At 40.9% G+C, this 24,421-nt stretch overlaps 4 protein-coding genes across 5 annotated transcripts in view; all 4 read right to left on the reverse strand.

The window, feature by feature from the left end:
• Nucleotides 1–24,421, reverse strand: part of srp72 (signal recognition particle 72) — a 236,942-nt gene that overhangs the window by 205,261 nt on the left and 7,260 nt on the right. Inside the window, exon 19 of one of the 2 annotated variants that reach the window (XM_084010368.1) lies at nt 22,531–23,636. The exons of the other annotated variant lie outside the window; for it this stretch is intronic. Within the exon in view, the coding sequence (XP_083866494.1) occupies nt 23,456–23,636 (181 nt within the window). The 3' untranslated portion in view covers nt 22,531–23,455. Of the gene's footprint in view, nt 1–22,530; nt 23,637–24,421 lie in introns of those variants that run through there. 2 annotated transcript variants of the gene reach the window in all.
• spmap2l (sperm microtubule associated protein 2 like) lies at nt 6,088–15,105 on the reverse strand. The gene is made up of 7 exons (XM_084010178.1): nt 15,100–15,105; nt 14,989–15,019; nt 13,170–13,304; nt 10,809–10,937; nt 8,485–8,626; nt 7,856–7,990; nt 6,088–7,608 (listed from the first exon to the last, which is right to left on the reverse strand). Exons 3-7 carry the CDS (start codon nt 13,271–13,273, stop codon nt 7,477–7,479), a joined length of 642 nt encoding a protein of 213 aa, XP_083866304.1. The 5' UTR covers nt 13,274–13,304; nt 14,989–15,019; nt 15,100–15,105; the 3' UTR covers nt 6,088–7,476.
• On the reverse strand, nt 15,529–20,122 carry arl9 (ADP-ribosylation factor-like 9). The gene is made up of 4 exons (XM_084010177.1): nt 19,727–20,122; nt 18,422–18,602; nt 18,124–18,299; nt 15,529–16,982 (listed from the first exon to the last, which is right to left on the reverse strand). Exons 1-4 carry the CDS (start codon nt 19,973–19,975, stop codon nt 16,806–16,808), a joined length of 783 nt encoding a protein of 260 aa, XP_083866303.1. The 5' UTR covers nt 19,976–20,122; the 3' UTR covers nt 15,529–16,805.
• On the reverse strand, nt 20,817–21,941 carry LOC311013362 (snRNA-activating protein complex subunit 1-like; the record flags this gene model as incomplete). Its single annotated transcript, XM_084009380.1, has 1 exon — nt 20,817–21,941. The coding sequence occupies one exon, from the start codon at nt 21,939–21,941 to the stop codon at nt 20,817–20,819; it is 1,125 nt and encodes a 374-aa protein (XP_083865506.1).

Below are 24,421 nucleotides of genomic sequence, written 5' to 3' on the forward strand. Positions count from 1 at the left end.
TCCTACCTCACCGACCTGCTCCACCACCAGGCCCCGTCCGACCTCACCGATCTGCTCCACAACCAGGCCCATCCTACCTCACCGACCTGCTCCACCACCAGGCCCCGTCCGACCTCACTGACCTGCTCCACCACCAGGCCCCGTCCTACCTCACCAACCTGCTCCACAACCAGGCCCATCCTACCTCACCGACCTGCTCCACCACCAGGCCCCGTCCTACCTCACTGATCTGCTCCACCACCAGGCCCTGTCCTACCTCACCGATCTGCTCCACCACCAGGCCCATCCGACCTCACCGACCTGCTCCACCACCAGGCCCCGTCTTACCTCACCGACCTGCTACACAACCAGGCCCATCCTTTCTCACTGACCTGCTCCACCACCAGGCCCCGTCCTACCTCACCAACCTGCTCCACAACCAGGCCCATCCTACCTCACCGACCTGCTCCACCACCAGGCCCCGTCCTACCTCACTGATCTGCTCCACCACCAGGCCCTGTCCTACCTCACCGACCTGCTCCACCACCAGGCCCCGTCCGACCTCACCGATCTGCTCCACCACCAGGCCCATCCGACCTCACTGATCTGCTCCACAACCAGGCCCATCCTACCTCACCGACCTGCTCCACCACCAGGCCCCGTCCGACCTCACTGATCTGCTCCACCACCAGGCCCATCCGACCTCACCGACCTGCTCCACCACCAGGGCCCGTCTGACCTCACCGATCTGCTCCACAACCAGGCCCATCCTCTCTCACTGACCTGCTCCACCACCAGGCCCCGTCCTACCTCACCAACCTGCTCCACAACCAGGCCCATCCTTTCTCACTGACCTGCTCCACCACCAGGCCCCGTCCTACCTCACGGGGCCTGGTGGTCCTACCTCACTGCTCCACCACCAGGCCCATCCGACCTCACCGACCTGCTCCACCACCAGGGCCCGTCCGAACTCACCGATCTGCTCCACCACCAGGCCCATCCGACCTCACTGATCTGCTCCACAACCAGGCCCATCCTACCTCACCGACCTGCTCCACCACCAGGCCCCGTCCGACCTCACTGATCTGCTCCACCACCAGGCCCATCCGACCTCACCGACCTGCTCCACCACCAGGGCCCGTCTGACCTCACCGATCTGCTCCACAACCAGGCCCATCCTCTCTCACTGACCTGCTCCACCACCAGGCCCCGTCCTACCTCACCAACCTGCTCCACAACCAGGCCCATCCTTTCTCACTGACCTGCTCCACCACCAGGCCCATCCGACCTCACCGACCTGCTCCACCACCAGGCCCCGTCCGACCTCACCGATCTGCTCCACCACCACACTCCTTACCGCAGCATCCGTTCCATGATGCTAACCTCATCTCCCCTCCCATCAGGACCAAGAGCCTCCTCCATAGCTGCCCCCTATTGCTTGTATGTTTGTTTCTATGTTTACTGTATTTAAGCATAAAGCGAATTTGCGCACCATGAAGGGCTCTCCATAAATAAAATGTGTTATTATTATATTTGATCCCCCCTTTTTAAAAACATAACCAGGATAAAGAGCACAGATCTTTTCTATCATATATTTTGAAGAAAATGTGTGTATTATCTGGAATGTATGTCAGAAATCATACCCAATCAACACAAATTAGCAAAAAGACAAAAAGGTTTTAATTCTTCAGGCCAGAAAGGTGTTGAAAGGGTCAGGGAAAATGTCTGGCCCCCGTCCCTTAGCTTTCTGGAAATGTGGCCCCCTGAACAATATAGTTGAACAGCCCTGGACTTTTTTGACATCATGTGCTATGATATTGTGGTTGACATTTTTATGATGTACTATAGATACTATGACATTTTATGGTATATCATCATATGACTTTATTATTACTTTTTAACATAGTTTATGATTTACTATAGTATGATATTTTTTATTAGATACTATACTCTTGGTAAAGTATAACATTTTTGACATACTATATGATGTTTTCTAAAATGATGCTTTTTTGCATGATTTTTTTGACATACAATACAATGAAACATGACATACTATAGTATGAAATCTACTATACATTACTATGATATTTGTATCACATACTTTGCTCAGACATGCTGTATGACATCCTCATGACATTTTTGTGACTGAGTCGTGGAGTCTTTTTGACATACAATACAATTACTTTTTATTTGCATATTTAATGAGCATTGTTGAAAAGTCTGGCATCTACTATGTACGATACTATTCCTTTTTTGATATACGCTGTTTTTTGATGTATACTATGCCTTTTTTGATTATTATGCCTTTTTTATGTACTATACTATGCATTTTTGGTGTACTATATTATGCCTTTTTGACATATACATTCCGTCCAATCAGGGTGATTCTCTTTCACTCTCTCTCGCTCTGTCACATCTCTCCATCAGCCCATCAGTATGGGAGTTCACTCTGCGTTAAACTAACCACATTTTGTTAAGATCTTAGCTAATCATATCATTGCTGCTAAACTTTAAATAAAGACTGAACTTCTCTCTGCTGCCAGTCGTCATTTTATTACAAGTGGACGTGACCCGCCTCATTCCCATTCACCTCCAGTCTTCATCACATCAGTGCCCAAGGTTCCTTCAACTGAGATCATCATCAGTCCAGTACCACATCCCATCATGCAGATCTTTAGCATCTCTCCTTAGCTGTTTTACGACAAACTATTCTGACGTTTTGTTTTATTTTTTGGACATACTATACTATGACTTTGTACAACATACTATACTGTGACTTTTTTATGACTTTTTACAACATACTATACTATGAGTTTTTATTTTATTTTTTGGACATACTGTACTATACTATGACTTTTTACAACATACTACACTATGACTTTTTATGACATACTATACTATGACTTTTTATGACATACTATACTATGACTTTTTACAACATACTATACTATGACTTTTTATGACATACTATACTATGACTTTTTATGACATACTATACTATGACTTTTTTACGACATACTATACTATGACTTTTTATGACATACTATACTATGACTTTTTACAACATACTACACTATGACTTTTTATGACATACTATACTATGACTTTTTTACGACATACTAAACTGACTTTTTCATTACTTTTTTGACATGCTATATGACTTTTTCACAACATTTTACAACATGCTATACTATGACTTTTTTGAAATACTATACTATGATTTTTTTTACATACTATACTATGACTTTTTGACATACTATACTATACGTTTTTCATTACTTTTTACGATAGACTATACTATGACTTCTTTAGTTATACTATTATATTACTTTTTCATTACTTTTATGACATACTTTATTACTTTTTTACATACTACACTACACTATGTGTATGACTTTTTATGACATACTAGCCTATACTATGACTTTTTAGTCATACTATACTATAACTTTTTCACAACTTTTTACAGTATACTATACTATCACTTTTTTCAACATAACGATACTATGACTTTTTCATTACTTTTTTGACATGCCATACTTTTTTTTCAACATGCTATACTCTATTTTTTAATGACTTACAATATTAAATTTTACAACATATACTATTAATTTTTCCATAAACTGTAGTGTGACCTTTTCAGTGTACAGTATATTATACTCTGACTTTTTATGAGGTTTTTATGACTTACCACACAATGGCCATTTCATGACAAACAATGCCACAGCTTGTGGCATATTTATGACATACTACATACAGCATGCAACATTTTAATTACTTTTTATTGGCCATGGCATATTTTATGACTGTTTGAAATACTATCCTACTGTTAGTATAATTTTTTTATGACAGAGAGAGAGAGAAAGAGAGAGAGAGAGAGAGAGAGAGAGAGAGAGAGAGAGAGTTCCTGTAACATGAATTGTTGCTAGCAGAGCTACAGCATGCAAACCAAAAATAGCGATAAAGATCATTCTATTCTTCAAACCTATTTAAAAGGAAACTTAATGAGATGGATCGTAACTGGTTTCACTTTCTTATCAGCATTAATACGGACAGCAGTTTATTTTCTTCAAATAGGGGTTGCTTTTAAACTTGAACTGTAAAATATTACTTTATATGACTATGTAGAGTTAGGTAACAAATCAAGAACAACCTTAAATATACACTCCCATGCAGGCTCCCAAATGAAGGCTAACTGAGTGTACCATTATCTGACAGAGCAGGCCAACGACATGAGAACGTCTTGTTTTAGATATTTCCTGTGTTTAGCAGAAGATGTGGGCTGCACATCCTGCGTGAGGCTGTTGGCACACAACATGTGAAACGTGCAAAGCAGGATGTAAGCACACTTACTGTATGCAACTGAGCCAAATTTAGAGATCATCCATCTATACTGTGATTTATCAAGTAATAATCTGCATTTGCATATATAGAACATGTGTGTGTGCATACAAACTGGATAGAAAATTGCAAGACAGTAATTGTGCAAACATTTCAATTTAGCTGTAGATAATGATACATTTTGACCAATTATCAACAAACCTGTCCATTAATTACTGCCAAAACGGTTTCATATTAAAAAGAAAGAAATAAATACTGATAATTCCCGTCAACCACATTCAAATTAATGTATCACCAAGTCTGTGTTGAAAATGTAAGGAGAAGAAAGTATGGAAAGATTCTACTCAAATACAGTAATAAATATTTGTGCTTCATTACTTCCCACCTAGGCATAAATATTGAATAAACATATAAAAAAGTACAATGATCAACAATAAAATAAGAAATAAAACTTCTCTATACAAGTCAAGTCTTCTGTGGGTTGTAAACGATTGACTGTAAATTAATAGACTGATTGTTAGGCATTATACAACAACAGCAAAGTCTCTACACCTAAATGCAACACAACATCTTTGGGATAAATACTATAGTGAATTTACGAAGCTCCTGATATCAGAAAGGTGTTGATTATTTTCTGGTGAATTTGAGACTGTATTTGATAGTGTTGTGAATAGTTTGCACATTAAGAGGGGATCTTAAATACTTTTTTTTTCATGTTCTGTACATAGTGGTGGACAAAATACAAAGAACGCCTTGTGTGACTCTTTGCTTACATTTCATCAACTCGTTACGCTCCATTTGGAGGGGGCGGGTTTGAAAGTCTGGATCCAGGCAAATGCCATCAGAGTACCACACCTAGTGGAGTATCTCACCATCTAGTGGTGCTAGGGGTTTCGGAATATACCTGTATTTATGATACGTGATATAAGGGTAAAAAATAAATTGGGATTCCAGAGGGTGGTGCCTTTAATTGAGAATCAAGTCTGTGCAAAGGAAGTCTTACGGTGTCTAATTCTAACATTTCCTTGTGATGAACTTCAGGCATTAGTGGCAGAATTGTGAGGTCTATTAATTAAAGTGTTGAAAATGGATGGAGACTATGGCTAGACTATGGAGACATTGAAATGCAAGTGTGAGGTGGGAGTAGTTCATGAAATTGTCAAAACTGGGAAGATACTTGGCTAGGATATTGCAATGATGAAATCTTTATGGTTTATTGTCCAGAACTTTGATAGCTTGGTTTTAAAGGGACGTGCCTGAGACCAACAGGTTATGCAGTATCGACACATTTGTTAAGGCAGTAAGCATCAAGCATGTGCCACCGTGCCCAAGCTGTCTGCTAGTTTGGCTGCAGCAATCTGTGTGTTTGCAGCCACAAATAAAACAACATCGTCAGCATACATGTGTAGCCCAACTCATGTGCAACACTCAGATATGTCATAAGCAAAACAACAAAAGTAGGTGAAGTGATCCTTGCAGTGTTCCCATTTTACTTTCACCGCATCCAGATTTAGTATGGTCAACAGTGATCTGGTGACTTGGATTTCCAAAAGGAGACAATAATAATGTTTCTGCTTGGAAGGAAATTAAATTTAGCTACGTTGGATTGCTGGATGTGACCATATATGCTTTTTTGAAACCTAGAAGAACTGCACCCACTACACCCCCCCTATCCAAAGCGATATTTTCAAGCAGAAATGTAATTAGCTATTCATGTTCAATTAATTTAACTGAGCTCATTATTATTCTTTTTAAATTATTCTTCCTATAATATGTTATGATTATATTCCTTTGGCCACGATACTCCATCCAGGTCGTGGGGAGGCTGAAGCCAATCCCAGCTGACATTGGGTGAAGACGGGGTTCACCCTGGACAGGTCGCCAGTCCGTCACAACCATTCATGCTCACATTCACACCTGGGGGTGGCAACGGGTGACTGTAAACAGTCTGTTTGTTCATAAATAATTGTTTAACTAAAACACTTTCTTGTTTTCTTTTTTTTAACGTCCCCATCTCCCCACCCTCCTCTTCCTCACTACATTGTGGTCACAGGTCACGATTGTGACAGGCTAATCCCAGATTAGCCTCCCAGCAGCACGTCGGTTCAATCGCCTTTGATGTCTAGCCGAGCCATGCCGGGCCACAAACCTGCGCTGATCTAAAGCCCACGCTGGCTACCACTGCCTGCAGCGCTCCAAATCAAATTACAGCACCGGGTCTCAACTTCTGAACACATCAACTGTCACTACTTTTATGTTAACACTTACTTTCCAAAGTTTAAGTGGGATTACAGTTAATTTCCAAACAGAAACCCAGCAACTTCACTATGGTGAAATATTGGTATTTCCAAAAAGTCATGACCTCTGAAAGGGGAAAGGGGAGCTTGTGAAAGGCTTTGATAAAATGTTCTCACACTCAGACTGCACATGCATGCACACAGTGGCATGAAGTGACGCTGTTTTATGTAAGAGTCAAAAGAAAAATGCTCACGGCACACACACATCTGGTCCAAATCAGAAACTTCAGAGAGATGGAGAGGAAGCGGTGAAACTGACAGTGAAAGCATGCAAAAGAAAAATGACCCTTTAAGACTAAAATACCTACAAAATAAAAGTCAGGGAACTGATGCTGCCTGTGTGCAAAGATTCACACACACATGGTTGTGATAGAAACGCAGAACCAGCTCAGCTGCATAGGAAAAACCCTGCATGTTTTTATTCCCAACATTATTCATCTTCTGATTTTTTCAAAAGATATTTAAAACGCCAATCTTTCATAAATTCTAGTAATGCCGTCCAAATGTTGTTTTTTATTCAAAGTTTTATATGGATGGTAACAATATCAACAGAACCCAGAGAAATGGACACACCGATGTGTGTTGTTCTCACTCACATGCAGTAAGATGAGGGGCTTCTGTTTTTTTTTTGTCATTTTAGGGTCTATGCTTTAATTTAATCTGCAAAGAAACCACTTTATCTGGACTATAAGCTAAAAAACACAGAAGAGGAGGATCTTTGGATGGGCTGAAAGCTTGAGTAAATACAATGATCTTCATTACTGTTTATATCCTCATGTTTTGCTGATTTACGCTGAATTTGATTCACAAAGAGCAAAAACTAGAAAAGCACTGACATGGTTGTGATGTTCAGGGAAGCTCAGGAAGACAGGCCGTTGTTCGGGCTCCACTCGGGTTCTCGTGGGGGGATGTAGTCCTTGGAGAGCTGTTTTGGGGTCGCCAGCATTTCAACACGAGCACTCGCTCTGGCTCTCCTCGCTGCCTTTGAAACCTGGTTTTAGCAATACAGACATTTCGTACATACTTTTAGTGACAATTTCAGAAAAATATACTGGCCCAAAACTGTCTTTAAATATGTTAGTTATGTTGAACACAGCTGCTGCTCAACCAAAGGACCATACGTTTTTATACATTTTAGGTACAGGAACACCAGAATTTTGCGTCGTCTACTGTTCAAGAGCGTTTAACCTAAACTGCACCATTAAACAATGGGCTGATTCATCAGCAGGTGCTCTTACAGCCCAGATTGGATCCCCCGGGTGTCCGAGCTCGTGGCAGATGTTGCTCCTCTTCAGTCTGGGCAGTGACAGCTGGACCAGCCGCTGGGAGACTGGAGCCGTCTTGGAAGCAAAGGAGATGATGGTGGCAACGCTCTGTGGAGCACAAACAGCCTTAAGTTGGACTTGTTATCGTTAGCTGTCTGACACAGGTTTCAGAAAACTATGACAACAAAGATTTCATTTCAAATACATTTGGAGAAAGGAATGTCAAAGTAGTGTGATTCATAGCCGCAGAGTCAGCATATCTCTGTTAACAGTGTACACCAGGCTGATGATATGATTTACTAGTGCCACTAGTGTTTGTCTGTATGGATATAGAGATGTAATCAAATATATTATACATCATGATTCAGACATTAACATAATATAGTATAATATGGCATATCATGATATCGTATGGAATATTAGATGTAGTTTAATCTAATAACGTGAAAGTTGGTAATTTAATGGATGGATAGATGGATGATGTGTAGGTAGGTAGGTAGATAGATAGACAGACGATGATTGATTGATTGATTGATTGATTGATTGATTGATTGATTGATTGATTGATTGATAGATAGATAGATAGATAGATAGATTCTCACCCGTCTGTCTCTCTGGAAGTCTGGGTGGTTGGGTTTGGGGCTGGAGAGCTGCAGCAGTCGTGGTGTGATCACAGCAGCTTTCATGCCGGGGTCGACGTGCCAAATAGGACAGTTATACTCACACTGAGGTGTGTGAGGAGGCCTGGAAGACATTTCAATGTACTGCGTGAAAAAAACGTCTGAAAAGTCAAGTGGTTTCTAATTGAGTTATTTTTTGCTTCTTATAGGGCTTTTTTCCTGTTAGTTATTTTTCTTCTAAAAATCTCTGCGTGAGTGATGGAAGCACATCTGTGATAAATATTCTACACATAAAGGCCGACATAGTTATCCTGGAGCTTTTATCCGTGTCCCACAAAGGGCCAGAATAAGAAGGTCGCTGAACACAGTGGAAAAGCTCAAAGAATAGCTCCAGTAAGTGGACCTACATTCAGAGCTTTACCAGGCTGGGGGCGTCATGGTCACATGATGGTGAAGATGCACACCACAAAACTGCAACGTCCCTGGTTTGAGTCCAGCTAAGGATCTCTGTACTATCGATGCAATGAAGGCAAAATGCCAACATCTTTAACAGGTTTTGACTTCATGGCAAGATGACACCAAAATAAGATCTATTTCCATTAAAACAAATTATATATCTGGTGCAGTTTCTTAAAGTTGAGTTGAATCTCTGTAACAGAGCAGTTGAAGTATTGATGTTAACATTATTGCCTTTAACAGACGGCTGGATATATTATTCGACTGTAGACGTTTATTAATACAGTAAGTGACCAATTCTACTATAGAACTCTACTATAAATACTTAAACATTATTAGCAAGCCACAAAATGGTTCCATTAACTTTCAACACAGTCCTCTTTTTGTCAAGGTAGGCACTAATTCCCCAGTGGCACATATATGTGTATTTTTAGAAGATTTGATTTTTAATGCTATTTATTTATTCCGTTTTTGCGTGTTGTTTTTTTAGAGCAGCAAGATGAGAGGATTACGTTTGAGCAGCTGGTGATGATCTTTTTTGTAGAGGGTATTAAAAAAAGCAATCAATGTGATGTCTACTGTTTACATGACAAAAGCACATATTCATCTGGAGTATTACAGTGAGAGTAACCCCTGTATAAATCTCTCTTCATGCCCAACAATGTTCTGCTGCTGTGTTCAGGACTTATAAAAAGACTTCCGCGGCTGTCTGCGAGCGTCCCGGGGGACCTGAATTTGGACAATGAGCTCTTTTGTCTCCGCTCCTCGTTCTCCCACAGTCTGACACTGAAATAGCAGATGTCCAAACGCTGGATTCCTTGCGGTGACCAGAGCTGCTGCTTCTCTTATTTAACCATATGATATATTATATTCTGCAGCGATTAAATCCTAGACCTTGGTTTGTACGTGGACCCCCTGAGGGAAAAGAAAGAAAGCTTTAAAGTCGTAACTCTGCCCAAAAACAGTGACCGCGAGGTCAACCGGAGAGCTGGAGGTGGAAATAATGCATGAAACAAAACCTCAAAGACTTTGTTATTGAGCTGGCACGTTTATAACTGTACACATTTATTACTGAATGTGAATGTTTCTAATTCATTGCTGTCTGGAGAGAAAATACAATAATATAATACAACCACAAAAACTTACCACTGACTATCCTATCCTTTGTTTAGTAGAGCCGCAACTAATAATTCTTATATATTTATTCATTCTCTACAAAACGTCAAACATTCTGAAAAATACCCATCACAAATTCCCTGAGCCCATGGTGACATCTGCAGATTTCTAAATATGTATGCAATATATTCATAGTTTATACAAACCAGAGGAAAGCAATAACTGAGCATATGGAAGCAATAAACGTGAGGATTTTTGCACGAGAAGAAACACTACTTGTGGTTATAGCCAAAGATACCAAAGATAATACTGTTTTCTTAAAATGATTTCTAGCAGCCTGCAGTGGAAGTTATCAGTCCAGAAAAATATGGACATTATTTCTTTTAAAAGAAATATTATTGTTTTTCATCAATGTAATTATCTTCTCTCATATTTATGTGTTGACCCCAAGATTCAACAATCAATTCTCCAGAATAATTTTAGATGTTTGTTTGTTGGCTCAATGTGCAGCTAATACAACATACCATGTAGAAGTTATGGATGAGGATTTATTTACAGTATTGCTCTTATTTATATATCTATTTTCACGATTTATTAACTAATGCTTACTGAGCTCAAAGCTCAACTAATGGGCTTCCAAATAGCATGAAACCTCAGAGCACCTGGGTTTGTTTGGTTCAGCTCTACGTGTCCTCACGTTGCGGGTTGTGCTTCATGTCTAGTGGTGCTTTTACCCGGCTTCCTGGGAGCTGCAGCTCCTGGGTTTGGGTGTTGACAAGCGGACAATGTGCTCGTACTGGGATGCCTGGGAGGACGGATGTTGGGTCTTCCTGGAGAAGCTCGCCTCCTCCCCCTCCTCCTTCCTGCAGGAAAATAGAGGCTATTACCACATCCATTATATGTTGTGTTGTGTGTCTGGGACAAAAGAATGTCTTGAGGCAAAAGGAAGGAGGAGGGGAGATCCAGAACAATGGCTGAGTGTCAGTGCATGGCTGATGACGGAGGTACGGGCGGAAAATCATCTATAACCACATAAACATCAAAACCAATTTGTTTTACACTCAGTCAAGACAGTGGGATGACACGTGTGTGTGTGTGTGTGTGTGTGTGTGTGTGTGTGTGTGTGTGTGTGTGTGTGTGTGTCAAGTGTCAAACGTTCCCTGCTGCATTTCACTTTGATGCTTTGTTCAAAGTTATTCCTAGATGAGGCTGGTCATATTCGATATTTTTACTATTGTCACCAAATCCCAATACTAACAAGTATTGATTCAATCTCACTGAGAAATAGTCCCAGACAAATCCGATATTTACTGGTTTGAGTAATGTTTGCTTGAAACTTCAGCATACGGCAATTTTAAGAAATGACGGATGCTTTTTTTTAAAGTGGAAGTTTAAGATATTTGTGACTCATTTCTACATCTTCAGCTGGACCACTGGGCCCACTGTGAGACGGACAATAATATGATGTAAAACAGAGAGAAAAGCAGCAAGTTCTGACATTTGAGAAGCTGGAACCAGCACATTTCTGTCATATTTGCTTAAAGTTATTATGAGGAACTTTCATTTTGTGTTGATTGTGGCATTCCGTCTGGACAAAGGTGGTAGTGTTTCTGAGAACCGGAGTCCTTCAGAGAACCTCTCGTTATACGGCAGCAGGGTCTGACAGAGTCCAGCAGGCCCGGGTCATTACCAAAATATGCTTAAAACTCTCAAAGAGCCACTCATCCAAACTGGAATCACTTCATATTATGTAAGAAACAGATTTTTATTGTGTCACAAGAAAAAGACACATTTTTTTTAGTGAACATCAATCAAATAATCTTAAATAAGATGATTATAAATCATAAGGTCTGCCTATAAATGATAAATAAATACTTAAAAAATAAATGTTGTATCCATGCAGTATTTTTTGATTCAGGTTCTATTTTTCACAGAACCATACCATGACAGCCAGCTAGACTTTTTCAAGTCACTCATATTAAAATATTTCACCACAGTCAACTTATTATAAGTGTTTTTGATCTTGAGCCACGACCCGATATGTCTCATCTCTTATTAAGACTGATGCATAATAACCAGTTCCTCACAGTAACTTTAATGCATGAGTAGAATATAATATTTAATAATAATAATAATAATAATAATAATAATAATAATAATATATTTGAATAATTAATTGTTGTTAATGTTTAAGGTATTTTTCAAGAAAAAAAAAAGCCAAATATTCTCTGGTTCCAGCTGCTCAGTTGTGACGATGTTTGCCTTTTAACCACTGAGTATCTTCAGGTTTTGCACCATCAGTCGGACACAACAAAACTTTGGACGATGTCTGCCGGGGCTTTAAGACACTGAGAAGGTTTTATAGACCAAAATGATCAATAGCTGCAAGCATGCTGTATATTAAATGAAAGCCCTAGCTGTCTCAACCTGCAGTAATACTATTGTGTCAGTAGGACCAGACAGTCTGCCAGATAATCAGATTAGAAACAAACTGAATGGAGTCGACTGCAGAGCAAAGAGATTAGAGGTGGAATTATTAACAGAATACATTCATCAGTCTAGATTTAATATTCAACTCATCAAAACAAAACAAGTCCATACAAACTGTATGTATGCAGCAGCATAAATCATCCATATCTCCTCACAGGACCATGAAGCTTCGCACCGAACCAGCAGGTGATTTCTGTCTTCTACGATTACAGTTAATGACTATTATTTGGGTTAGTGTGACTGCTCAGGCCGGCGGGGGAGTGCAACAAACAATATCAGAATAAAAGCCTCCGGAGCTAATTGATCCCAAAGGCTCTCAGGGGTGATCACCTCTGATCGGGATGCAGCTGGCATCGGTCCTGAACATCACTTTGCAGTTTGCATTTCCTGAATCAACTCTGTGCCAAAACGGGACTTCAAAGTCATTACCGCTTCAGCTTTGCAAACATTTTCCTAAATATGTCGATGCAGCGCAGCATAAAACGCTGGTGTCCAGCTGTCTGGAGCGTCAACACTCCCCTCCCCCCCTCCCTCCCTCCCTCCCACTCATGCCTTTTTGATAAGAGTCATCAATAATGTTCAGGGTGCAGACGGGCTACGGTTACCTCTGGTGGTCCTCCCTTGCTGAGAAGTCTGCTTTGTGCCTGGCTAGGTATTGGATTCTTGCACTTGGAACGGCTCCGAGCCCTGAAGCTGCGAGGGGCCACATTGGCTCCTGGTTGCCCCAGCTCAGCTTCTCACTGATCAATGAAAAGATGGAAAGTTTCCAGTGAGGAGACGACAGAGGAATGAATGGTTTCCAAGCAGGTAATTACCAAACAATAGAATAGGCTCTTTGACTCAATTGTGTCCTCTGTTCATTCCCCCATTGTTCTGCCCTTTTAACCGCTCATCCAAAGCATGCCAGACATCTGTCTTTAATTATGTCGTTTAAAGAAACTGCTGGAGGAAGGAAACACCGACCACAGAGGCTCCTGAATTCTTGGAGTCAATATCCATACCAGATCGATGAACAAACATGCAATTTCATATGAGGTAACAGCTGGAAGCCAACTCATCCTGCAACGCTGAAGATGTGTGCACACCAGGAATAACCAAACGTAATAACACCAACATTGTCATAGCTCTTGTGGGGTCGGGAAAAGATGTTTGTTTTTAAAATATGTAGAAAGGAAGCTGCTTTTAATCAAGAGGCAAATGTTGGTATGACTCAGCGACTCACCAAGGAGTCGTGGCCCAAACCGTTTTTGAGGTTTTGTGTTGCGCCAGCTCCGAGATTCTGCCAAGAAAACACAACATTCCCAAGAAACACAAATCAGCTTTAAATACGAATGTAATTCGCAGAGTTTGGGCCCGGGAGGAACATGCAATCACTCGGTGGGTTTCCCGTCTGCATCGAGGGTTTTTTTTTTTTCTTCCTTCTGGCAGAGATGCTACATCCATCTCTTCAGTTCAAACGTTGGCTTCAGACTCTAAACCTCATTGTGGCCACCAATCAAAGTCAAAGACACGACTGATGAAGTTTATCTGTGCGAGTCGTACATTTTTATGACGGATGGTTTTTTGTCATTTTGCAGGATTGATTGAAACAGAGAAGTTGACATTCTTTGGTTTTAGCTGTGAGTTTGTCTTTGTTCCACTTTGACCCAGAAAGAGATATACGGACATAGTAGGCCACAATAAAATAGGAAACACTTTAAAAGTTATCATTTATGAGCAGTATATTAACATATAACAAACTGTTCATAACACATTACAATTTTGACACCTGCAGATATAATATATATAATATATATAATATTTATATAATAATATATAACAATTATAACCTCCCCTATGAAGACATATCTTATATAATTAAAATTGTGTTATAATGTCGTGTCTTTCATCATGTTTATGATACCAGGATAGTTGTGGACCCTTCAACAGGTGGACTATAATTTACTATGCAAAAGAGCATATATCCGTGGGTTATGGTACATTATAGTATGTAAAAAAGAAATCAAATACATTTTGAACAAAAGAGGTAAGAATCAGAAATAAAGTGGACAGCGTGTTTGTTTCTAGTGATGAAAACAATACAACGAAGAAAGAAATAAGATGAAACATGGTGGGGGAATTTACATTACAGCAGAAATTAAGGAAATTGTGGAGATAAGATTAAAGAGCTGGATATCAATCATTTAGACCAGTGGTTACTAACTCATTCATTACTAATATATCAAAACGATAAAGAAAAACTTAATTAAATTACAGAAGCAGAGACAGAAAAGCAGAAAAACAACTATTTTAACGATATAGATACAATTAAATAAAATACTGAAATTAGAGAGATGTTTTGCATACTTTATACTTAAAGTTGAGCCGTTATTATCTTATAACAAACTTCTTTGGACTGGTAAACTGAAAAAGTAATTACTTCACCTGTTTGATGAACCAAATCTGGACCGAATCCCTGAAAGAACAGAAATTAGACTGAAAATATGAGACCAGACATTTGAAGGCTGTGTAACATTTAACAATGAGTAGGTTTACCTTGTTTTCCAGACACCATCTCAACTTGCAGCAGCAGCAGCTGAATGTGTCGGCTTGCTGCCTGCTGATGGTGTCACACTGATCTCCTTCTGTTGCTATGGAGCCAGGAGTCCCTAGCAACCAACTTCAAACCCGAGGACTCTTGAAACTAGAGTCTGTACACTCATCCCATGCATCTTAGTCTGAAGACTTCCGTTAGAAAGAAAGTGATATGTTGGAGGTCAGCAGCGAGGACGGCTGTATCCATGGAGCCGCCGTGTGTTTGGATTCCAGGTATCAAAGATGACAGAGTAAATATCACTAATACGCTGTTATTAGTTTTATATCCATACATGTGGAGCAACAGGGAGTCCTGATGGGTAGAGAGACTGGATGGGGAAGTGATTCTCACAGCAACAATCAAAAACACAAAAGTGAAACTATTCAATATAGTGGAAACAATTTATTTCAAAGTGTGAAAACTGCGTATGAGACAATCAAACTGTTCACACAATACTGTATGTTGGACAAGTTCTGGTATTGGGAATAAAGTGTGTTCTTTGAAACCTTTACATTCCTTAAAACTGGTGAACATGACATCAACGTAGTTCCCCGTCATCCCAACGTGAACACAGCGATGAATTAAACGGATGTCAACAAATATAACAGCATTAAGACGAAATAACAAGGCAGCTGTGCGTCTCTCTGAACAGCAAAAACACAAAGTCAATCCAGAACACATCTAAATAAAAGGTTTACATTTCCTTTTTTTAACATTAAGATAGAGACATCACAATAAACATGTACCATAAAGGCAATATGTTTTTAAAGCTTTTCACCCAACAATAACAATACTACAGAAAGTAGTTCTGGGTAGTGCTACGGTTTGGTTTTATTATCATTCAATAATAAAATAATGATAAAACAGAACAGCCCTTAATATCCACGTAACATGCTTCATTCAACCACTCTTATATTAAGACATGATAAGACAAGACAATAGTTGTGGTGAATTTGTTTTCAGTTCAGATATTAACGGCACATGAGAGAGCTGGTCGATGAGCCCCACAAGTTTTTTTCTTAAAGCTGTATTAGTCAAGTGTGCATGTTGGCGGCCCCATGTGGCTGAAATGGGTCACTGTTTGTAAATTTAAATGTATCAAAATGCCACCATCTCTGATGTGAATACAGCAGCCTGTGTTTATCCTCATCAGTAGGGCTGGGAACATCACCTGTACTTGTTATAAAAATACAGCCCAGTACAGCTTTATGTCTTTATGTCAAGCTTTTAAATATTGAGTTAAAGCCGACGTAACAGACTGTTCCCACTCTAACAGATGTTGACCTGAGTGGATCTGTGGACTGAAATAAACCCGGTGGCTCTGGACCGTCTGACAATCTGCATTCAAACCTGAACAACATTTAACATTTTACCACAGGTTGTTAGGAGTGTCCTGTTGGCCCCCATCTCAAGAGAACAAAACAACAAATTGCTTGCTTACTGTTATTTTTGGTAACAGTCAAACAAGAAAAGAAACGTCTGTGAAGTTTTATACTTTCAAATCCTGAATCTAGGACTTTTATTATCCCATCCGTACCAAAAACAACAAAACACTTAAATCTTCTTATAGATAAATACGAGTTTCAGCCAACCTGGTGTAGTGAACATGTCAGTGAAAACATGCAGAGAAATTAGATTCAAACAAAAACAGGTTGAGGCGAGGGTTTTATCTGCCGTCACAAACCATCTGGGTGATCAGGTCCCGGGCGTCCTGAACACCGGAGCTGAGCTCCGCCTCGCCCTTCTTCACATGGGTGCCGATGAGGAACAGCTTGCGGTCTCCGACCTCGGACAGCGACAGGGCGTCATGGAGGTCGGTGATGCTGCAGGCTCCTGGAAGGTCCTGGAAACACCAGAGTCACCGCCTTACTTCACTGAGGAGACTTGCTCTGGATTTGAACTTTTCAGCTTCTGGACTCCAGTGAAAGTGTCTCCAGTGAAAGTGAAAGCAGCATGTTAGCTACCCTAGACATAGCTTCAGATCATTTGTCAAAAAAAAACAAAAAAAAAATTAAATCCGGAGACGTTGCTGTTTTAGGATTTATGATATATTATAACAAAAAGCCTGAAATTATCTGACTTTGAGAGCATTTTGTAGAAGAAGAGATGCAAGCGAAATCTTTTTAAATCAGTCTGTATAAGGAAACACTCACTCAAACTTTAGATTTTATTTTGTTTTAAATCAACGTTTCTTTTTACTAATCACAACAGAGATACTAAAACTGAAGATAAACGACCAACAGGAGCCCAATCATCACATCACCTGTGCAAACCTGCTTTACTCCTGTTAGCAAACACTTCTCATGGACTCAGAGACTATTAAAAATCTATTTGAAGAATATGCTCGGGTGGTGTTTACGTGGGTTCAGCACACGTGAAACCCGAGCTGCTCCTCGGCCTGCGTAGAGCGCTGGGTTGATTAAAATAGGAGCTAATCTGTTCCGTCTCCATGTATTAACTCCATGTTGTTGTTGGGAGTGAGAGCAGGGAACAATCATGTGTTTCAAAGTGAAGTTGTGCTGCCGTGACGTCAGATCAGATCACACTTTCACAAAATTCTGAGCAGAGAAAATTAAATTCTCCAGAGCTCAAATCAGTTAATTAATTTAACAACAGACAAAAAATGAGTCAGCAACTATATTGATAATTGATTATTTACTGGCTACAGCTTCTGTTCTGGTTCCGGCTGTGAATACTTGCTGGTTTTATGAGTCTTCTATAATAACAAACTGGATATATTTGGGTTATGGAGTTTTGATCGGACAAAACAAGTCATTCAAAGATGTCACCTTGGAACCTGGAAAACTGTGATGGACATTTCTGACCATTTTAAGACCGAACTACTAATCAAGATACCAATCACTACATTAATCAATAATTTGTTGCAGCCTATGTGAACATATAGTCTCTAATGTACAAGGTTGTTTGAAGACCTGCAGGCTTTTGATTGAAAGCAGCACGGAGGGTTTTTCTGTCATGCTCACCTGTTTGTTTGCCAGCACCATTAGAGGCAGCCGGGGCTCGGAGGACAGAAGCTCATGTAAGTGTTTCTTAGCGACGGGGAAAAGCTGCGGGTTGGAGGAGTCGACCACGAACACCAGCAGCAGGGCCCTGGACATGTACCTCTGCCAGTACGGCCGGAGCTCCTCCTTACCTCCAACTGACAGACAGACAGTCAGACAGACAGACAGTCAGACAGACAGTCAGACAGACAGACATATGACACTTGAAGCAGAAGTGACAGGTCACGTTGACACCGATCTCTTTTGAGTTCAGACTTACTTTCGAGGAACTCGATGTGCAGGTCCTCTCTGTTGATGGAGACGGCGTTGAAGCCCTGCGTCGGCTGCGTGTCCTGCTCCAGACAACCAGTGGCCAAACAGTTCAGCAGGCTGGTCTTACCGACTCCATCCAGACCCAGAACCAGCACCTGTGTCCCTGCTGACTCCACAGGCTTGGACTTCTGCACACACGCACACGCACACACACACACACACACACACACACACACACACACACACAGTTTATGATACGGGGGTTTCTTTACCGATACCAAAAAGATACATACTGTAATACTGAGAAATGTAGACATGCTTTTCTACAAAACCCTTTTGTGAATACCACAGACTTAATTATCCAAAAAATATGTAATTTTGCAATAAAAAAGGCAGTTAGAAAAAAAAGTGAGACTAACCATATGTCTAAAAATGTGGAATATTTGATTATTGATATTGTTTTTTCATTATTAATTGCTGCTGCTCTGACATGGGGGATCAATAAAGTCTCTAGCAGACAACACATTTGAAAATATTAGCTTTACCTCAACTATATCTGGCATTTTTCATCAAGAAAAAGATCTGCAGATTAATCAATAATGGAAATGACCATTAGTTGTATTGTATGGTTAGTAGTTATCAGTAAATCTGCATATTATTTTCATGATCAATCAATGGTTTTATGCATTATATATATCATTTGATCCCAATGTTGTGTGTCAGTACCAAAGGTGTGCTAACTGGCTCCTCGGCCAATGTCTCTAAAGTGCTTGAGTTCAAATATAATCAAAATATTGACATTAAAACGAAGAAACCCTGTAAATGTTCACATCTGAGAGGCTGGGACAAGGTCACCTTTGCTTTGCTTGGAAAAAAAGACCGAATTAACCAGTTAAAAAGTTGCAGTATCATTCATCTGTCACTCTAAAAACAGTTAAGTAGTTTCACTTTGTCGTCTGTAATGAGGTCCTACATTTCCCAGAATTCCACACAGCAACCCCAAAAAGAGAGAAAAGTATCTCGCTCGTCGTAAGTAGTAGTAGTTTCTAAACTCTGTATTAAGTTTATAATCAAAGGCAAACTGAAACAGTAAATCTGTTTACAGCTACTGATTCTACTCCAGTTTATATGTCAAGTTTTAATCCGAAACCTAAACGTTTATTTAGGCGAAAGGCAGTTAAATGTGCTCGTTTTCTCCTGCTTTGGTCCTTGTTAGATTATCTGCATGTCAGGTTAAACAACAGATTATTTTAGAAGTATTAGTACATAATCCTTTCTAGGAAGGTGTGTCCCGGCCGGGTAACGTTTTTACCTCCGAGGCTTTCTGTGGTTGAGCGGCAACAACCGGCGCCGCGGCAGCGACCACGACGGTTTGTTCCGCCGCAGCGGTCCCTCTCCTCTCCTCCTCCTTCGCCTCTCCGGTACTTTCAACGTATTTTCCCGGCCGTTTTTGGGGCTTCTTGTCGCCGGAGGAGGAAGTGTAGACCCAGATAAAATACGCGACTCCCCCTGCAAGAGCTACGGATGCACCGAGGACACCGGCTTCCCTCAAACCGAACATTGTCCTCAACCGCCGGGTTTTTGTCTTCTTAACGATTTTTTAGCCGTCCGTTTCCGCCATTGTTGGACTTTTAGTGACGTTTTCACTTTGTAGCCACCACCTGGTGCTCCTCCGCTGCTCAACAAGTGGATTAACCAACAGACAGGAAGCTGAAGGGGAACTCCTTCATACGATATTTCCGGGATGATGTGCGCCGCTTTTTGTTGATGCAGTGTTGCAATGTCACCACTCGAGGGCGCCATTATTCCTATATTTGACAATTACTGACCAAATCTGCTAGTGCACATTTTTCTTTTAAATTGATTTAAAGAACATTTTTGCAGGACAAACATATATGCATATAATATATTATATTATTATATTATAACGTTAAAAGATCAAATAATGATTACTTTTACTTTTGATGCTTTAAGTCTATTTTGCTGAAAATACCAAATTCTTTCTATTAACTCTAAATACTCAGATCTAAAAAAAAACTGTATTCTGAAACTACCCATGAATTAGCATGGCAATTGAATAATTAATTAATTATCGAAAATCCATGTGGGCCGACCAAAAACAGCTGTTTGAAATAACCAGTTGAGTCACCTGACAGAAGACAGTACAGAATGTGAAGTTTAATCTTTTCTTACTCGACAGGCAATTTTGAAGTCAGGAGTGAAAACAAGGTGAGAATGACATACGTTTATTAACAAATTAAAGGATTCCAGTAAAACAACAGACGCATCACAAGTAACAATCAACTCATCGTCGACTCTTTATCAAACTAACTTTCCAAATCAAATCAAAATAAAGGACAGAACTCCTTCATGGATCTGAAAGTCCTCCTTCCTCATTCCCATCATGGTTTGAAAGCTGGAGCCTGGTTGGTCCTCCTCAGCGGCACCTTCTCCTGCTGCTCAGGAACACTCAGGAGCCAGGTCTGGAACCTGCACTGTTCCTCCTTCACACTGAGACTCTGCCAGGTCCTAGCCCGCAGTGAGGGAGGCCTCTTTTTCCTCAGAGTCCCAGTCTCCTGGACCTGCTCTGCCCCCGAGCTGGTGGTGTCCACTGTCTCGGCCTTTCGATGCCTCCTGGACTTGGGCGCCTCCTGGAAGTTGCCGTAGCTCTTCTGCTTGATGGAGGACAGGAGCCTTGCCCTTCTGCTGGACTCCGCTTCAGTTGTCTTCTCCCCCTCATCATCATCATCATCATCATAGTCATCATCACAGTCTTCATAACCACCACCGTCGGCTTTCTTGCCTTTGTTAGCCTCCGAGAAAGTCTTCTGCTGCCAAGTGATGAAGGTTGACATGCAGTCTTTGAGGCGGGCGGAGAGGTCTTGATGGGTGGTGGTGACCTGGCAGCTGACCTCCACCGTGGCCTCCTTCAGCTTCTCATACTGGCTCTGGATGTTGGCCACCTCCTCCAGGATGTCTGCAGAGGAGAGCTCCTGGACGGCTGTGGCTCTCCCGATGAACTCCGGGCACATAGCCTCCCTCTTTGGCTTCCTCTGCTTTTGGAAGGCCAGAAAGTGTGGCATGGCGGTGTAGTGTATGGCTTTAGTCGCAACAAGCTTTTGAAATATGTAAACAACATCTTGATGCCCAGCTTCCACAGAGTCCTTGAGAAACTTCTTAACCAGAGCCCAGTCCCTCAATGCAAGTCGGATCTTCACAGGCGGACTGGCAAGTTGTGTGTGGTACAAGCCAAACATCAAGTACAGGCCTCCCACTCGGATCTGGTAGCTGTATGGAGGCAGGAAGTACTTCACGGCCGTGGCCAGCGCCACTCTGCAGAATCTCTTCTGTTCCCCCATACTGATGATGCCTGTGAACACATCCGAGAAGCCCATCTCCCTCCAAACGGCTGAAAAGTCCATGTACCTGACAGAGTCAGTCTGCTGGAAACGAGCCAGTAGTTCCTCCACATCTTCTGTCAGAGGAGGGTCGAAGAAGTCAGAGTAGATGGGCGGCACTCGAGGCATCCTGACCACAAAACCAAAACCTCAACACTGAAGTCTGAAGCAGCTCTGAACGGAGTCAGGCCAGGTGACACTCGTCATCAGCCAATTAAAATAACTACGCCCACAAGTGGCAGGATTCAGTTATGGCAATTAAGGCTGCGTTCATGTGGTGTCAGAATAACCTTCATTACTTGTAGCTGGATCTACCTTCTTAGATCGAAAACGCAATAATACTGGATGATTTATAATGATCAAATTATTCAGATTTCAACATTTGAAAATGTTGGTTCCAAACTGGAGAACAAGAAAACAGAGTGTGGGAATAGTAACAATTATTATTATTTAGGCAAAATTTAATTTAATGACGTGCCTTTTTTGATTGTGTAATTAAAAAAACGTAAAAACATGAGGTAAATTCCCAAACCAGGAATTGAACCCAGGACCCTCTTGCTGTGAGGCGAGAGTGCTACCCACTACACCACCATGCAGCCCCAACAAGTCAATGAAGTTAAATTCCATCTAAAATAAATATCAACTAATAATGCAACCTCCACAAACCCAAATGCAGTTTAACAGCAGTCATTTTGTGAGGGAACACAGAGGTCACGTGTCATTGTTAAGGGTTTTATTAAGACTTAACAAAAGGGGACATCTGCTGGGCCTCAAACATGCATCCGACAGAATTTAATTCAAGAATTAAAATGATCTTTGCTTGAATTTAGACCAACACAGGGATTGAAAAATAAATATTCTTTAACACAGCATTTCTGCAGCTGTTTGAAAGTAAAAGGGACAATTTAAAGAAACATGAAGCAAACAGCCAAAGTGTGACACACTAATACTCAGACCCAAGAAATACCAAGGACAATTCTCTCAAAGTTGAACTTCAAGTTAGCATTTTCAACATTAAGAAATCTCCAATACTGAGATGATGTCAAATTAAATTGCCGTACTGAACATGTGACGTGATGTTAGGAGACATGATTTTAATGATTTAATTGAAACTTTATTGAATAGATTGTTAGGGTGGCTGTATCAACTAATCCATGATCACATTTATTAGACATTCATGTTCTTGAATGCAGCATCTCTGAAAACCTGACATAAGAGACAAATGTGAGTCACACTGATAGGAAAAATAAAGCACCAGGTAACAATGAAAAAGCATTTCCCCATTAATCTGACCTTTAATGGAAAAGTGTCAATATCTGCAGTTTTTTAAATTCATTTTACTGTGACCTCAGAAGATCACAAGTAAAAACAAAGTAAAAACACTTTTAAAAAAACCGCCTGCTTTTGCAGAGCAACAGAATATTAATTTAGTGGAAGTGTCCATTAAATACTCTCTCTTCTGTACTTTTCACAGAACAAATTAATGACACAGAAGAGCAGAAGGGAGTTTTTGGTTTAAACGAATAGCCAGAACAAAAGAAACGTGTAACTAGAAACATAAAAAAAGAGAAAAGCTTATGATTTCTTGGTGAGACGATAGCGTATCCCATGGCCCCGCTGCCTCATGTGTTGCTTCCCTCTTACTACCAGCCTCCTTTGCCTCCCTTCTTCTTCTTCTGTGGTGCCTTCTTGCGCGTGGCCCCCGGGGCTGCAGGTTTCTGCTGCCGTGGAGGGACCACGTTGCTGGCAGCGGCTGTAGAGGAGCCGGATGCAGACCCTGGTCTGGGAGAGGTAGGGGGGCTACTGGCTGTCTTACTGGCATCCCTGGAACAGAGGAAGGGCCAAACCGATGTCACACTGTGCCAGACCTTTTCAGCAACTTGCCCCGTTTCCAGGCTTTATGCTAAGCTAACTGACCTCTGGTTCACGTTCCATACTTGGTATACACACACACTTGTGTCTGTCTGGTAAATATTAAATTGAAGCCAAGTGCTGATTAGCTTAGCTTAGCATAAAGCCGGGGTCGGGTTTAACGCGTTGTTTTTATAGTCTGTTTGTACAGATTAAACAAAAACTATAACATTTGTAACTTTGGAGAGGACCAGGCTAGCTGTTGTCATCTGCTTCCAGTCTTGATGCTAAGCTAAGCTAACTGTCTCTAGCCTTGTATTAAATGGACAGACATGAGTGGTATCAGCCTTTCCACCTTTAGAAACAAAGCCAACAAACAAATAATCCTTGATCCATTGATTATTTTGAACATCAACGGCATCATCATTTGGCGGAAGTTATCTTCCGCATTAATAAGATCATCTATATAAATTACTACTTAATTCAGTCAAAATTGTCAATACGTCTTTAGAAACATTACTATGGAACTCAAAAAACAAAGTTATGGGTACAAACACTAAAGTTAAAGTTAACATTAGCATCTTGAGAGCTGAGATTACAAAATAAGCAGTCAGTTGAAACTGTCTCGCTTCCCTAAGTGTCGAAGTCGGCCTGATGGTCTGAGCATATGGATTTCTACTTTGGCTGAGAGAAACTTGTATTTCGGCCTTGACGAGCACGAGATCTGTTTCTCCTGTGCAGCAGCTGGACACCTCCAC

The sequence above is a fragment of the Eutrigla gurnardus genome (genome assembly GCF_963514095.1).
Source record: "Eutrigla gurnardus genome assembly, chromosome: 5".
Lineage (NCBI taxonomy): Eukaryota > Metazoa > Chordata > Actinopteri > Perciformes > Triglidae > Eutrigla > Eutrigla gurnardus.